The sequence below is a fragment of the Callorhinus ursinus genome, unplaced genomic scaffold (genome assembly GCF_003265705.2).
Source record: "Callorhinus ursinus isolate GAN/ISIS: 27379988/994484 unplaced genomic scaffold, GSC_fseal_2.0 scaffold75, whole genome shotgun sequence".
Classification (NCBI taxonomy): Eukaryota; Metazoa; Chordata; class Mammalia; order Carnivora; family Otariidae; genus Callorhinus; species Callorhinus ursinus.
This window is the reverse complement of record NW_027397137.1, coordinates 1,203,206-1,220,383: the sequence shown is the minus strand read 5'-3', so window position 1 is coordinate 1,220,383 and position 17,178 is coordinate 1,203,206. Positions and strand designations below refer to the sequence as shown.

Here is a 17,178-nt window from a genome sequence, read left to right as displayed (position 1 = left end):
CACACCCAACACACACAACACACACACCCATCACACACACAACACACACAACACACACACAACACACACACAACACACACATCACACACAATACACACATCACACACAATACACACAACATACATCACAGGCACAACACACACATCACACACACAATACACACAACACATATCACACACACAACATACATCAAACACAGCATACGCACACACATACAGACCACACAATTTGGAATGGTGCTGCAGAGCACTACATTAATTCTAATGGTATCATGATTTCTCTTAAGCATGTAGTCTTTACTCATATTAACAAACTATTCTCATCAAATTACTTTTAAAAATTCAGAAGGCAGGGGCGCCTGAGTGGCTCCGTCATTAAGCATCTGCCCTTGGCTCAGGTCATGATCCCAGGGTCCTGGGATCGAGCCCCGCATCGGCTCCCTGCTCTGCGGGAAGCCTGCTTCTCCCTCTCCCGCTCCCCCTGCTTGTGTTCCCTCTCTCACTGTCTCTCTCTCTGTCAAATAAATAAATAAAATCTTTAAAAAAAAATTCAGAAGGCAGTTAGAAGAATAAAATACGGAAAGAATCTCAACGAATAGAATTTTATCAGAAAGGATGAAGCTTTTAAATGTAGAGGTTGGTTGTATTTTGTTATAGCAATCTAATTTTTTAAAGTCAAAGTCATCAGCAACCTATACATATAACCTGAAATTACTTCCAAGTTAATAGTACCTCTTATCTTTATATATAAAAATGGGATTTTTAAAAAAGGAGACTTGTCTAACAACAAAGAAACTAATTATTGGAAAGATGTAACTTGCAGATAATTTTAAAAATCATAGCATAGAATAGGCTAGAAATAACCTTTAGGTCGAGGAATGGGATTAATTTGACAAAATGACATTAAAAATAATGAAGCAGATCTATATTTACTGCCTTCTCCCTCCCAAAAAAATATATACACGCATTACATGAATGAAAGTAGATTACAAAAGAGTATTCATCAAGATTTGATGTGCGTGTGTGTGTGTGTGTGTGTGTGTGTGTGTGTGTGTGTGTGTGTAGCTAGTGGCTATCTCTGGGTAATGGGGCTGTAAACTATTTTTGTTTTCTTCTTCTATCTGTATTTTCTAAATTTTTTATGAAGTCATGAACTATTTCTGGGGCACCTGGGTGGCTTGGTCAATTGAGCATCCGATTCTTGGTTTCAGCTCAGGTCATGATCTCAGTGTCGTGAGATCGAGCCCCAAGTGCGGCCATGCTGGGTGTGGAGGCTGCTTAAGATCCTCTCCCTCTCCTTCTGCCCCTCCCCACTCTTGCTCTCTCTCACTCTGAAAATAAATAAATAACTAAAATTTTTTTAAAAAATAACTATCATGAACTAAGTCTTTGTTTTAAAAGATTTTATTTATATATTTTAGAGAGCAAGAGAGAGAAAGCAGGTGCATGCACAGGAGCAGGAGGAGGGGGAGGGAGAGGGACAAGCAGACTCCACCCTGAGCACAGAGCCCTGTGCAGGGCTCGACCTCACAACCCTGAGAGCACGACCCGAGCAGAAGTCAAGAGTCAGATGCTCAACCGACTGAGCCACCCGGCCACCCTGATCATGAACTATATTTAATAGTCGTTGTGTGTATGTGTTGGCCTTTTAAAAAAGAAACTAAAGATTTTTAAGGGGAATTTCTTTTGACATTTGGGACCTTCTTTAATGTTGACGACCTTCATCAACAAAAGACTTGATGAGACACTGAGACAATATATTTGGTGATTTGGGGCAAATTATTCGCCCTATCCTTGAGTTCTCATTTTGATTTAGCTCTCTGATTAGCATTTTGAAACAATTAATCAAAAAATCTTCATTCACAATATTCCTAAAACTTTTGGTTACAGTGAAAGTCACTGAGCCTCAGCTAACACGAGGGGCTGGAATCGGAGGGAGACTCTGAGAATGTCCCTTAGGACCTGCCCTCAGGATCCGCTGACATTCTCTCAGCTGATTCCTCTACACACAGACATGATTCCATCCCTGCGAGGGTTTAAATTGAAGACTCCCCCAACACCCAGCTAATAAGCCACAGATTCAACAAGCAAGCGGCTGGGCAAGAATCTCAGTCTGCCTCATTTGGACACGTAGCCCCTCCAGCGCATCAGCAGCAATATAAAAATAGCAGGCTGCCCTTGCAGGGTTAAATTAATGAAAATTATCGTAAAGTTCCTTATAATGAAGTCCCTCCCCCAGTGCCGATTAGCAAGCAAAACAACATCTCTCAGAGAAGGAAAAGATTGTTCTTGGAAGCTCTCACAATTAAACGGGAAGAATTAGAACATTTCAACAAGCAGGAAAAGAATGGGAAAGAAGAGAATTCATCCATAAAAAAATTAAGCTGAGTTACAGACCTCCCTGGGTCTGGGGTCTCTTTCCCCCTTCTCATTTCCTGTAACTCATTTCAATCACCGAAAGAAAATTATGGATTTGGGTTTTGTTTGTTTACAAATACAAGTTCTTAATATAAAATAAACATTATCGTCTTTGAAGTTAGATGGACTTTTTACGATGAGCATCCGAACAGTAGGAGTTCTGGCAACTGGGTTCCCCCCGCCAACACCTCAGGATACCTAGAACTTACGTTCTCATGCAGTGGTTCTCAGGCCTCGTGGGGCATCAGAAACACCTGAAGAGCCTGCTAACCCACAGTTTGCTGGGCTGCACCTCAGAGCTTCTGATTCAGGAGATCTGGGGCCAGGCCTGAAAATGTGCATTTACAGAGGTTCCCAGGTGGGGTTACTGCTGCTGCTTTGGGAACCCCACTTTGAGAACCTCCGCTGCATCCCTATGCCCTCCCTTCAATCACGCTGATTAATAACCAGAGCATGGTGAGCACTCACAAGCAGTAGGCATGGCATCACCACCCGCCAAGGCCTTCATTTCCCAGGGCGGTTTAGGTTCGTTCCCACACTTGCGCATGCAAGTTAGAGTCATATTGTAATTACATCATTTAAGTAAACATCGTGGAAATCAATGAAATAGGAGCATGAAAGGATTTTTTTTTTTCCTGTGTGAACTTAATGGAATGCTTTGGAAAGACCCAGTACATGCAAGTCACCTTAAAAACTCATCATCAAATGAGGTGTCAAAAAAGCCGGGCTGGCAGGGAGGTCTCACAAAACCGGACAGATTATGCACCTAACTTGCTTTGTAAGCGTCTTTAAATTTCTGCTCTGTTTTAAAGAAGTCAAAACTGATTTTCTAGACAGACAAATGAGTTATGCTTATGTTAGAAAGACAACAGGTAACTCTAATCATTGGACTCTTCTTTAAAAAAATAGTCTTTGTCCTGCATCAAAAACACTGGCAGTAAGTATATGTTTATATATTTCAAGTTAGAGTAAAAAAGTTCTAGGCCTCTGTGTGTTTACAATTTAGCACTTGAAGTGACTTCTTCAATTTATCAAACCGCCTTCAGTTCCAAACATAGGACGTGAGGTCTTCCTTTGCACCTGGGAATGTTGGTTATTATTTAAGCCTAGACTCTATAAACAAACTTATCAGTGAAGCCGATAACAGATTACATTACGTTACAGAGAATAAATCTTATTTCCTTAAATTGCATCTTTAATAGCTTTAATGCTGTTTTCTAGTTAGGTTTTTGTTTTGTTTTGTTTTTCTTCTGTTGTTGTTGTTGGCTTTAAGTAGGCTTCACACCCAGCACAGGGCTTGAACTCACGATCCTGAGATCAAGACCTGAGCTAAGATCAAGAGTCAGAGGCTTAACGGACTGAGCCACCCAGGAGCACCTCTAGTTTTTCTTCTAATGCATTAATTGTGCTTTTAAATCTTACATCCTCAGTACTCTTCATTTTTGAATACTTCTTTTGTACGATTCTTAATCTTCTCTCTCTGTGACACTTGATTCTCTTATATTTAAGTTCTTCTTATTCTACCTCTTTTCATAGAAGACATTTCTTTTTTAAATTCTTTATCTCATGGAATGCTTATGTTTCCTTTACATCCTTAATTTTAATTCTTTTCATAAACCTCTTCTTTCTTGTCAGTGGGTGCTTTCTCTTGCGGGCTTTGGAGGGTGACAGGGAGGAAGGCTATGCCCCAACAGGCAATTAGAGGCTCTTGCTATGTGAGCTCTCATCCCCTTCAATCCTGGCCTCCTAAAAGGAAGACAGACTCTCAACCTCAGCTCTATCAGACACCTGAAGGCATGCCGGACCAAGCCCTACAGGGCCTCATTCACTGGCCACGGGAGGCAGGCTCCTGGGGGGCTCTACTGCACACCAGGGGATGAGAACCATGGTTCTAACGTAACCTCCCGGTGGGGGGGGGCAGATTAGAAATTCTTCCCAAGTCAGTCACACTCTCCCTGGATAGGTTCCCACTACAGCCATGTCATGCTTTCCTAATGTCACGTATCTTCCAGACATTTCATGATGAGCTGCGTGTGTAAACTTCTATGATACACAGCTGTAGTGCAACGTCCAAAATTGACTCGATATTACGTGCTACCTTGACATCTGGTAAAATCTGGAAGGCCGGAAATGGCCTAAGCACTGGCCAAAGCTCCCACAGATTAGGTCTCCTACCCAAGCAGCCCGCTTTACCAAGGACCCAGGCACATTGCCTCCCTTTCCCCTGGAATTATCCCAACAAGCCAATCACATCCTCCACGTGAACCAGGGCACACTCCGCCCTCTTGCTACCACAAAGCCTGCCTCCCTTCCCCGACGGCTCACACTGTCCCGAGTGCAACCCCTGTGTCCCTGCACTGTGCTGATGTCCTCATCCCTTGGGCTCTGAGAATATGTCATAAACTGCCATCAGTCACATCTGCCCGGTGTCAGCCATCCCCACAAATACAGGAAGGCAATCCTTCCCTCACCAACCAGGTGAATAAGAGGCTGTCGAAACAACACTGCTAAGCACCACGCAAGCTGCCTTAACTGTGCACACTGTGCAGGACGGGGGAGGGGAAGAACGGAAGCATGACGTGGTCCAGCCCCGCCTGACCCCGCAGACAGCACCTTCACCGCGGGAGGCTCCGGGAAGGGGCGCCGCCACGCCCTATTTCTCCATCCACCTCTCTTTGATAAGTTTACCTCTGACTTGCTATAGCTCCCTCTCAGCAGGCTAAAGGAGGATTTTCTGGGATGTAGGCTGCATCAGCTTCTTCGTGTCATGAAGAACAAGGAGAAGGTGGCTACAGCCACAATTCTCTGATCTAAAAGACGTTTTTATTAAGCACCACAGTTGAATATGCTACTGTACCTCTTTGTCGCTGAATCTCCTGATTCTTCCTTAGGTCCATAAAAAAAAAATAAAAAAAAAAAAAAACATGAATTCACATAAGTTTTAAGTTGAATCTAAAAATGAAGCAAAGGGCACCTGATTGGCTCAGTCATGATCTCGGGGTCGTGGAATCAAGTCCCACCTCGGGCTCCGCATGCTGATCCCTGAGTCAGCCTGAGATTCTCTCTCTCCCTCTGCCCCTCCCCCCACTCACACTCTATTTCCCTTTCTCTCTCTAAAATAAGTAAAATCTTTACAAATATATTTCAAAATTAAACTATGATACATTTTCATCAAAATGAAAGACATTCATGTATTGATAAAATATATAAATAACAAAGACATGATAACTAAGCAATGCCTACTTATTTCATGTGTTGTATTTGAGGCCCTCAGAATGAGATTAGAGACATTTTTCCACCACTCTTACTCCTGAGAAAATATAATTCATTAGTAATACTGCCTAATTACATGTTTAATTCTGTCTCTATCCAAAGAATATTGCAGATCTGTAGCACTATCTAGGAAAATTCAGACCATACAAGCAAGCAATTAGAATATTTGAACAAAATTATGTCTTTTCTGACTTTATGTCCTTATAAGTATGCCTTTCCTTCGGCTTTGAACCAGTAAATAAGAGTAGGTCAAAAACTTATCCTCCATCAAAATAAAATAATAACATTTCTGAAGCCTTTAGTATTTAAACAATGATTTCTGGTTAAAGAAAGAAATTTGCAAGGTAGGAGAGGTGAGGCCATCCCAAATTCAAATGGGTCTCCACTGTGCCAACCCGCTAGAATTTATGTTTCCCTGGATCAAAGTAGTAGGACCAGGCTGCATCTCCCACAAATGCAAGGAAACAAGAATTTTTCTAGTCCTTCCCAAAATGGCCCTATGATAAGTGTCGGGGGGCCAGTGTACTAGAATCGCTTTAATTAAGTAGAGGAGGCAGTCCCTAAAAGTCCCTCATGCCTTACGACTTGGGCAGTGAGCTCGCGGAACCCCGCGCTGGGAGAGCTGAAAGCAATCTCACATTCCCATAGCTTCTCACTCCAACCTGCCTTTGGACAGATGAGATCACCAAGGCCACAGAGTTAAGTAATTTGCCGAAGACCAGAGGGCAAGCAAGCAACACAATCAGGGCTGATTTCAAGGCTCCTGGCCCCTGATTTCGTGCCCTTCCTACTCTACCCACCATGCTATGTCTCAAGATAAGGAACAGAGAAGGCCAAATCATGGAAGGCGTGTGATAAGGACCCACCACATCCCCCAGTGCAGCCCCACGTTCTTGGCCAGTTCCAGAAGCACACTCTCAGATTTCTGAGGTTGGCAGAGAAAATACCGTAAGTCTGCCCAGCGTGGGGGATATCTCAACTAATGCTTACACCACTGGCAACACACCAAGTTCCAGTGTTAAAATAATGTCCAAGAAGAGAGAGGCCCGCACTTGTTGGTTTCTCAGCCTTGTGTTGAGGGTCTCTCTCTAGGACCACCTGATTCGGCCCGTGCCTGGGCCCTCCGCTCCGTGACCCCCGGCTCCTCTCACCCAGGGCACAGCCCTGTAGTCTGCCTTATCTGTAACCCTCACTGTGGCCAGGGATACTGTCCCAGAACACAACACACCTTACCATGCTTCCCTCGTGTTGAAAAACTTCCATCTTTTCAAGAAACTTGCATCCATTACCCTTAGGATAGCTGGAAGGCCATCACAATCGGGCCCGGCTTACCCTCACCCTGCCACATCCCTCACCAGTCTTTATTTCAGCCATATGGACCACACGCCACTTTCTCACATCTGCCACACCTTCTAGGACTCTGCTTAAAACGACATTTTCAAGGTTCCTGACCCATAAGGCTGAGTTATGGGACCCCTCACCTGCTCCCATACCATCATTTATCTGTCTCCCTGACTGGTCTGCGTCCTCCTTGGGGCATGACATGTGTCTTTATTCATTTTTGGATCTCCAGGACCCAGCCACTGTCTGGAACCAAGGTATAAGCTCAACAAATGTGCTAAGTGACCAGATAAATGAACATACACTCTGCTAGTAACTGTTTGGACCTCAAAGAACATTGATTTCCCTCTTAACCACATGAGATCAAATTAAAATATGCAACAGAGAATTATCAGCTACGTAGAGTTTCACATTTTTCTAAATTCAATTATCTGTATGAACTGTATTCAGCTGAAGCAAACACACTAACAAGACATACAGTGCTAAAAATGGTGCTATCCTTAGAGCAAGGCTGGAGGACGGTAGGGGGTCCCACAGGAATCAGTGCAAGTCTCAGCTTTGACAGGTTAGCCGGCAGCAATTACCAAGGGACCGAGGACTCTCTATCAATATCTGAATTGACCTTAATTTCTTAAAAGAGACATTAAATGGGGAAAGTAATTGCCCAGAGTATTTTTTTTAAAGATTTTATTTATTTATGTGACAGAGAGACATACAACGAGAGAGGGAACACAGCAGGGGGAGTGGGAGAGGGAGAGGCAGTCTTCCCCGCGGAGCAGGGAGCATGATGCAGACCTCGATCCCAGGACCCTGGGATCATGACCTGAGCCGAAAGTAGACGCCTAACCGACTGAGCCACCCAGGCGCCCCTGCCCAGAGTATTTATAGAAATACCTAGCTGCAAAAAAAAAAAAAAAAGTCAAGTACACTTTGAAGGACCCGGGATGTTACCATCAGCAGCTCTCCCGGAACATAAGCTCTGCGAGAGCAGGGACTCTGTCTTCTTCATTGCTCTGTCCCCAGCCCCCCAGGAATCCGGCCTGGCAGGGGGCAGACAAGCTGTCAATAACATGTTGAATGGATGCATTTATATTTGCGACTTCTGCCTCGAATCCCTCATGGGGGGGGTATATTATGGAAATACAACTTAAACGTCCGTCCTTAGCTCACAGAATTATGAAATATCAGAATTGGACAGAACCTTAAAAGTCATCCATATTCAATGCTTGAGACAGACCTTTATGATTGGCAAATAATTATACCAGCAAAAAGGTTTTGTTTTGTTTTGTTTTTTAGGATCATTATGATCACATGGTCAGTTGAGCTAAGCTCCTGCAAATCTTAGGACAGGCTCTGCATCATTCACTTGACAAAACCGCAACTTAAAATCATTTTACCTTGTTGCTCCTATAATAAAGTTAGTCAGGGGAAGCGTCCGAAGTAGACAGTCTTAGAACCTTCCCCAGCAGCTATCCTGGTTGGGAACTTGGCCAGCGAGGCAGGCTGCAGAGGCGGCAAGCGGCCAGGATGAGGGACAGGTGTCCGCTGTGGTGAGTGTCAGAAGTGGCTGGAAAGGACAGGTGGCTGGTGTGGAAGGAAGCCGAGGGCCAGCCCAGAGTGACCTGAGGAGGGCAGAGGGCCTCCGAATGGCTGGAAACCTCAGGGACAAGGGCAGAGTTCTCTCTATCTGCTGGCACTGCAGGGACCCAGCCTGAGACTCACCAGCTCCTAAAAAAGACCTAAACCAACGTCTGCCCCTCAAGAAAGCAACTTTCCTCAGGACCGGTTGTGGAGGAAGCTGAGTGGGCTTTACAAGCCATAATCATGTAGTCAGTCAAGCCGAGGTCTTAAGAGGTTTTGGAGAGGACCACTGAGTTGGCAAGGAGCACAGCTTAAAATAATTTCACCTCAGTGGAAACCAAACACAAAGCTGCGACATGTCCAGTCTCCCATAAAGTTCTCACGAAGCCCCCAGTCTGCAGGCCCCCCTCGGAGTGTGCCCTGGGGCTGGAGTGACCTTTTGCTTCCTTCCCTTCCTCCTCAGGTACCATTCACAAGCCCGGCCCTCCTCCCTAGCCCCCTGTCCCTCCCGGGTCAGCAGGGAAGGCGACCACAAAGTCCCCTCTCTACTGGGGTCTGGAGCAACAGAGGAGGTCTTCTCAGGCATGAATGAACAGTCTCCCCAGTGTTCACTGTCCTGCCTCCCAAATGCCCCCCAACCCGCCAGCATGTGGGTAAGATGCATCTTGGCATATGGTCTTTGAGAGCCATGACGCTTGTGTTGGTGGTCAGGGAGGTCCGTTTCATGACAGGAGGTGATGGTTTCTGTCTCCACTTCTGATTTGTTTTTAAATCAAGAGTGATATTCTTAGACAAATACTACTGGCCATTAAAATGGCATCAAAGGGGTGCCTGGGTGGCTCAGTTGGTTAAGTGTCGGTCTTTGGCTCACGTCATGATCCTGGAGTCCCGGGATCGAGTCCCATGTCCGGCTCCTTGCTCAGCAGGGAGTCTGCTTCTCCCTCTCCCTCTGCTCCTCCCCCAGCTCATGGTTGCACTCTCTCTGTGTGTCTCTCTCTCAAATAAATAAGTCAAATTGTTAAAAAATAAATAAATAAATAAATAAATAAAATAAAAAGGCATCAAGTACGTCCTGAATGAGCATGTGCAATAGCTAGAAGAACAAGCCCATGCCCAGACATTACTTAGCTGTCTCATCCCTCCGTGTACCGCGACCAGCCGCCAGAGGCCGTGGCTACCATCGTACACTCGAAAACTGTTCTTAACACACAAATGGAAGGTCTGAAATAATGGTGCACACTGAACTCTGCAGTCTGTTTCACAGAGAGGCGGTGGCAGCATGTTCTGGTTTCCACACTGTACTGTGGCTATCGGAGATGTCAGCATGGGGCGCCGCCACGTGAAGGGCACACAGGGCTCTGAACGACATGCCTGTAAGTCTGTAATTATTTCAGAATGGAAGATGAAAGGACGTTTGGGCTCCTTGTCATACATAGTGTGGCTGAATACCGGGATATGAATTATGTGTTGTTCTCCTCGGCACACAACACTGGGGACAGGGAGTAGAGTTACTGCCCCTCCCACACTCCAAGAAGAGAGCCACAGATTGGTGGGAGTTCTGGGCTCCTAGGGAAGAAAGCAGAAGCCTTGCTTTAAAGATCCTGGGCTAGCTAGGAGAGGCAATGAAGCTAGATAGTCCCTAAAAAGGGTGGGGGGGAGGGCTTGGAGCTTAGGCTTGGAGTTGTCTTGATGGAAGCAGCCAGACTGGAGACCGAGGGGCAGAAGGGGGGACACTGAACCCAGGGGCAGCAGCTGTGCTCCGTCAGAGGCCAAGGGCCTGACTCAGCCAAAGGGCCAGTGCCCGTCAGCCCCTCACCCTGACGGAAGGTCCCGCCAGCATGAGGTGGAGGCGTGAAGCAGATACCATGCTGTTAGACAAATAAAGGAAGCTGACATTTTTGCCACATGGCTTAGGAACCAAATGGAGGCCCATGGATACTGGATTCCTTCTATTCCCCACAGAGCAGGGGGAGCCCCGCTGTTCACATACAAAGGGCCAGGAGGAGCACAGGTAAGACCCCATGAAATCTCCTCCAGGCAGTTTTCAACAGGGCCAGCGTTTATTTAAAAAGCACTGGATTGATCTGAGCTGTAAGATCTAGAAGAACCCAGCAGGATGTGTCTAGTACTTTGAAAATCAGTGTTTAGAGAGGTAAAACACAGCAATCTAATTGGCTTCTCTCTTTGTTAAAAATTAGCCTGTCTGAGCCTGAGTGCACCGCGGGCCAAAAGGTGTGAAGACTGCCTAGGTGGTCTTCCCGTCTTAACCTTGAAAACCAAACCCAACGGGCACCTGGGTGGCTCAGTCAGTTGAGCGTCTGACTCTTGATTTCAGTTCAGATCATGATCTCAGGGTCGTGAGGTGAGTCCCACGTTGGACTCCATGTTCAGCGGGGAGTCTGCTTGAGATTCTCTCCCTCTGACCCCGCCCCCGCCGTGTACTTGCTCTCCCTCTCTCTCTCAAATAAATAAATCTTTATAAATAAATAAATAAATAAAATAAGAACCAACCCAAAAACCATTTAAACGGATGGGAGGTTCTTTAAATACAAAATGCAACCATTCAAAATATCAGACAGTTTTGTCTCCTTTTCAAATTTCAATCCATTTTCCTATATATTCAATTCCAAAGCTAATCATGTTACTGTGTCATTTGTAATGCCTACCGACAAATCATGGGGTTTCTTTCTTATACGACTGAATTAAAGTAAGTCAAAGAGCATGGATCGCTTGTCAAATAGGAAAAAGTCAGAATCTATCTTTATGTAGAACAAATATTATTAAAGAGTTGAAAATGACTTTGATCATTAATGTGAATAATACATTTATCTAAAATTAAAATGTCTTTTACTTAGTCATATCTTCATCAGAGCCCAGGCAAAAATAACAAAAATGATTTTTTTTTCATTCCTATCAGGATTTATAGGACTATAATTTACTTTGTAAAGGGTTCTCAATTTAAAAAAAAAAATACTAACAAAGAGAACCCCAGGCCTGATGGCTTACCACCTCTCTAAACAGTAGCTGAGAAGAGGAAGCAGACCCATCTTTGCTGTAGTTATGAAAATTTACCTTCCTCTCAGTCCCCAGGAGAAAGGGATTGGGGTGCAATGTTTCCTATCTTTGTCTCTCTGTCTTACAGGAAGCAAACTGGATTTCCCAAAAAATATAGATCGATAATACTGTAAGAAGGCACTAGGCAATTCCTGTAAAGTCTGCATTATAAAAACATGGATTTTTAAATGACAGGGTAATGAAATTGCCACTATATTTAATTTAAAATTTATTATTTCTGAATGATACAGGCTGTCATGAAACTCCATCTAACTTCTAGGTCAGGATTAAAGATCTTGTCTTTCTTCCAAACTAAAGACTTCAAAGAGTCTTAAATTATCAGCACTTTGGGATAGCAATCTTTAAATATGAGGAATTTACTGCCCTGGCTCCTCCAGATTTAAATTCCTATAATACAGACCAATTGATTCCCATGCCCACTCCAACAAGCCCAAAGCACGTTTCCCCAGGGCCCTTCCTACCCACATTCCATCTGCTGGGAATGAGAGTCCAACTATCTTAAAAGATGTCTACACCCTCTCCTGGAATCAATACATAGGTAAAAAGAATCATAAATAGGTAAAAATGCAAACCATCATGGTTCAGTAAACAGTCTTTGTTACAAATTGCCCAATGCATTACGACCACTGAAACTCTAGGGCAGGCTCAGCCCAGTGCCTGCAACGCCACCCGCTCAGCTCCCTGTGCACCACCGTCTCCCCTTACCTGGCTTCCCAGTTACATTTTCAGAATTCCTTAACTAAGTGGCCCATCTGATCCCCCATTCACTCAGCTTGGCCATTGTAGAATTACAGCCTCCTCTGCCCTCCCATACTCCCCCTGCCCTTTATTCTGGGGCCCCTGAATTGGGACCCCCTTTAGAATTAGATCACAGGCCTTGGGGCCGCTGATATTCCCACGACTGGATCTGAATTGAGTGTGGGTTTCCCTCTCCGAGGCCTCTGCTCTATCCCCAGCTCCTGTTGGCTTCCCACAAAATGTCCCAGCCCATTACCTCTGTGTCCCCAGTAGGCAGTGCTCTTGGCGGGCATTTGCTGGGAATCCATCATTACTCATGACCAAGGGATAAGGTCCCTTGTTTTATGAAGAACTTGAACCTAACCTAGCCCTAACAATACAACTACAGATTATTAAAGCCTCGTCTAGCCTGTCCCTCCAGGCCTGGGTTCAGGGTGCTCTGGCTTCCTTTGAGTCCTCAACCTGCCTGGACCACAGTAGTGAACACTTCCCCCTGCTTCCTCCCTGGCTGAACCCTCAGCTCCTGGCTTCCACGCTCACTTCAGTGTGCCCAGGAAGACTCCTGGTGCTTTAATGCTTCTCGACCTGAATCCAGCGAAACTATGGTACAAAAAGCAAACACTCACATTCTTCTCTTGAGATTCAGCGAGATTGCCCGCATCTTCATTGTCCTCCTTTTGTGCCTCGTTTTCTCCACTCTCTTCAGTCTTCTCTGTTCCCTGATCATTAAGGAAACCCATGGTATCATTAACCTTAGATAAGCTTTCAAGGAAAAACCAGACCACACATGCTATGGTTTTTTTTATTTTGATATACAGTATATTAAAAAAGCAATCATAAACTTCCTATTTATTAGGTCACTTCACTACTAGAGTATAGAATCACCAACCCCCTATATTGCTCATTGGAGCTGCTGTTGTAAGTCAATAGATCTGAGTCATGTGCATGGGAGAGAAATAAAAGCACTAATAAGGAGCTATAATTCACCCATTTAAGCCTTATGAAGAGAACTCCAAAGGATTTGATATTTAGGCAGTGTTTGTTTTCTGTTGCTTGAGTGGAGGCAGGCTTTATAGTTTTAGAGAGTTAAGAAAAGATGATAGAGCATAGATAGTGAAGAAATAGATGGATAGATGGATGGATGATAGATGATGGATGGATGGATGGATGGACGATGGGTGGATGATGGATGGATGGATGATGGATGGATAATAGATGAATGATGGATGGATGATGGATGGTGGATGATGCTAGATACATAGGTACATAGAGAATAAGTGGATGGATGATGGATGATGATAGATACAAAGATACATAGAGAATAAATAGATGGATGGATGATGGGTAGGTGGATGGATGAAAGATGATAGATGATAGATAGATAGATAGATAGATAGATAGATAGATAGATAGATATTCTATCTATGTAAAGTAGAATGACAGAAAAATGAGAACCAAGTAGACATTCTGAGGAAGCTAGTCTGGGGGAGGATGGTTCAAGATACTAACTCTTACCTCTGTGCTGCCCTGTACCTCTCCCACTACGTCGCCATTGGGAAGGGAAGATGCTTCCTCGGATGATTTTGTCACCTGCATCATATAAATTGAGAATGTTTGAGAATTTTCTTGAGGATAATAGCTTGCATTTCAACATCTTTTAACTATTCAAATTATGTTTGTCTTCATCCCTCATTTTATCTTAACAACAACACCATAGCCTGATAAGTAGGGTGGTTACTACCACTCACACATGAGAGATGAGACGATCAAGGCAGAAAGTGTCACACTGCAAGTGAGGGTGGGGTTAGGTCTACAGCTCCTACTTTATGCTCTTTGGACTTATCCACAGTTGCCAACCTTCTAAAATATTAAGCTATTTTTCTCATCATAAGAAAAAATTTTGTAACTGTGTGAGGTGATGGATGTCCACTTATAGTAATCGTTTCACAATATATACATACATCAGATCCTTACCTTGTACACCTGAAACTAATACAATGTTACATGTAAATTATATCTCAGTAAAATTAGGGGGAGATCAGTTACTTTTACTACAAAGGCAGTTAAACCACAGACACACCCTCTGGTGCCTGCTTCTATGATAATCAATATTAAAATTTTGATATGTACCTAAATCTATCCTAATACATATATACAGGCTGGTTTGTTTTTTGTTGTTGTTGTTGTTTGGTTTTTTGGTTGATTGCTATTTTTGTTTTATTTTTGTGTTTTTTAAAACAAACATGGGAACACAAGGCACAACTTGATTTTTTAGCTTAATGTATCATGGACATTTGCCCAAATTAATTCCGATGTTTCTAACCTCATTTTTTTAAGTACCTGCTGAATATTAAATATATAATTTGTTCAAATATTTCCCAGCTGATGGTTTTTCAGAATTTATATGTTTGTACTTCTATAAACAACACTATATTAAGCTGAATAAAATGATGGGTTTTTTATTAGATTTCTTGCCAAAAAAATTCATATTCCATGGTAAATAAATGAACATCCTCTTTTCCTTTATATAAATTCATGACCAACAAAGATGATTGCTCTTTTTTATCTCTGCCAACGTGTTGGGGAGAAAATGTAATTTTGTTTTTCTTTTCATTTTCCTAACTACTAGAAGAGAAAAGTCTATTTTCCATGAGTTTTAGCCACATATGTTCCTGTCCACATACTTGCCTTCATATGTTTTGCCCCTTTTTACTTGAGTTGTTTGTCTTTTACTGTCAATTTTTAGAGGTCATTTATATAATAGAAATAGTGGCTATTTGTCAGGTTACAACTTTTATTCTTAGTCTATAAATTATTATAAATTTGGTGTTTTTCAGTTTTTAGCGTTTTATAAAAATAAATTTATCTAATTTTTATTATCTGAAATTCAGTGCTGTTAATTTATATTAGTTAAGAACATCCAGAGCTTTAATCCCTCTAGGGCTCTGTTTTCATCCAGATAAACAGCAAAGTATGTCTGTCCTATTTATATACCATCATTTTCCCATTTAATTAAGACGTTTTTGTCATTTATTAAGTTTTATGTATATATTTGGATCTGTTAATACACTATTTTACATATGAATATATAGACATATCCATGAATATATTTATCAGTTCCCATGGCAACATACTGCTTTTATCAGTGTAGCTTTTAATATGAATTTTAATATTCAGAAAGGCAAGTTGCTACACAAAGTCTTTTTTAAAATTTTCTTGGCTCGGGGCGCCTGAATGGCTCAGTGGTTGAGCGTCTGCCTTCGGCTCAGGTCATGATCCCGTGGTCCTGGGATCGAGCCCTGCTCAGGGCTCCCTGCTCGGCGGGAAGCCTGCTTCTCCCTCTCACACTCCCCCTGCTTGTGTTTCCTCTCTCGCTGTCTCTGTCAAATAAATAAACAAAATCTTTTTAAAAAAATAAAAAATAAAATTTTCTTGGCTCTCCTCAGACATTTATTATTCCAATAAATTTTAAGGTCATTTTTCCTAGTGTCAAATTTTTAAAAATAAGCTTTTGGTTAAAATAACATTAAATAGGGGCGCCTGGGTGGCACAGTTGGTTAAGCATCTGACTCTTGGTTTTGGCTCAAATCATGATCTCAGGATTGTGAAATCAATCCCTGCATGGGGCTCCATGCTTAGGATGGAGTCTTCTTGAGATTCTCTCTCCCTCTCTCTCTGCCCCTCCCACTTGTGCTTTCTTTCTCTCTAAAATAAATAAGTAAATCTTTAAAAAATAAAATAGCATTAAACATATTTATTAGTTTAGAAAATTTTCACTTCTTACTGTGAAGTCATCCTATCCAGACACATTGTAGGTCTATTACTTTAGTATTTGTGGGAGTCCTTCAGAATACAATTATGTTCTTCATAATATGAAGACCTATATGCTTCTTGATAAATTTATTCCTAAATATTTTATGGATTTTTATCACCCTTGTGAATGAGATTTGATTTTTACATTTTAACTTCCTATCCATTATTGTTGATACAAAAGCTACTAATTTTTATGTTTTTCTTTTATCCAGAAACATCATAAACTCTTCATTTTTATTATGTTATGTTAATCACCATACATTACATCATTAGTTTTTGATGTAGTGTTCCATGATTCATTGTTTGCGTATAACACCCAGTGTTCCATGCAGTACGTGCCCTCTTTATTTTTTTTTTTAAGATTTTATTTATTTGACAGAGAGAGCACAAGCAGAGGGAGAAAGAGGGAGAAGCAGGCTCCCCGCTGAGCAAGGAGCCCGATGTGGGACTCAATCCCAGGACCCTGGGACCACGACCCAGGCCGAAGGCAGCTGCTTAACTGACTGTGCCACCCAGGCGTCCCACGTGCCCTCTTGAATACCCATCACCAGGCTAACCCATCCCCCCACCCCCTCCCCTCTAGAACCCTCAGTTTGTTTCTCAGAGTCCGTAGTCTCTCATGGTTCATCTCCCCCTCCGATTTCCCCCCCTTCATTTTTCCCTTCCTGCTATCTTCTTCTTCTTCTTCTTCTTTTTAACATATAATGTATTATTTGTTTCAGAGGTACAGGTCTGTGATTCAACAGTCTTGCACAATTCACAGTGCTCACCGTAGCACATACCCTCCCCAGTGTCTATCACCCAACCACCCCATCCCTCCCACCCCCCACCACTCCAGCAACCCTCAGTTTGTTTCCTGAGATTAAAAATTCCTCATATCAGTGAGGTCATAGGATACATGTCTTTCTCTGATTAACTTATTTCACTCAGCATAATACCC

General features: G+C 42.9%; 1 protein-coding gene across 2 annotated transcripts in view; it reads right to left on the bottom strand.

Moving 5' to 3' along the window:
- The window catches only part of SH3BGR (SH3 domain binding glutamate rich protein), a 56,087-nt gene that overhangs the window by 3,405 nt on the left and 35,504 nt on the right, over positions 1 to 17,178 (bottom strand). For both annotated transcript variants that reach the window (XM_025863424.2, XM_073887100.1), the window contains 2 exons: positions 13,941 to 14,015; positions 13,052 to 13,144 (listed from right to left, as the gene is read on the bottom strand). In XM_025863424.2, coding sequence (XP_025719209.2) covers positions 13,052 to 13,144; positions 13,941 to 14,015 — 168 coding nt within the window. The remainder of the gene's footprint in view (positions 1 to 13,051; positions 13,145 to 13,940; positions 14,016 to 17,178) is intronic.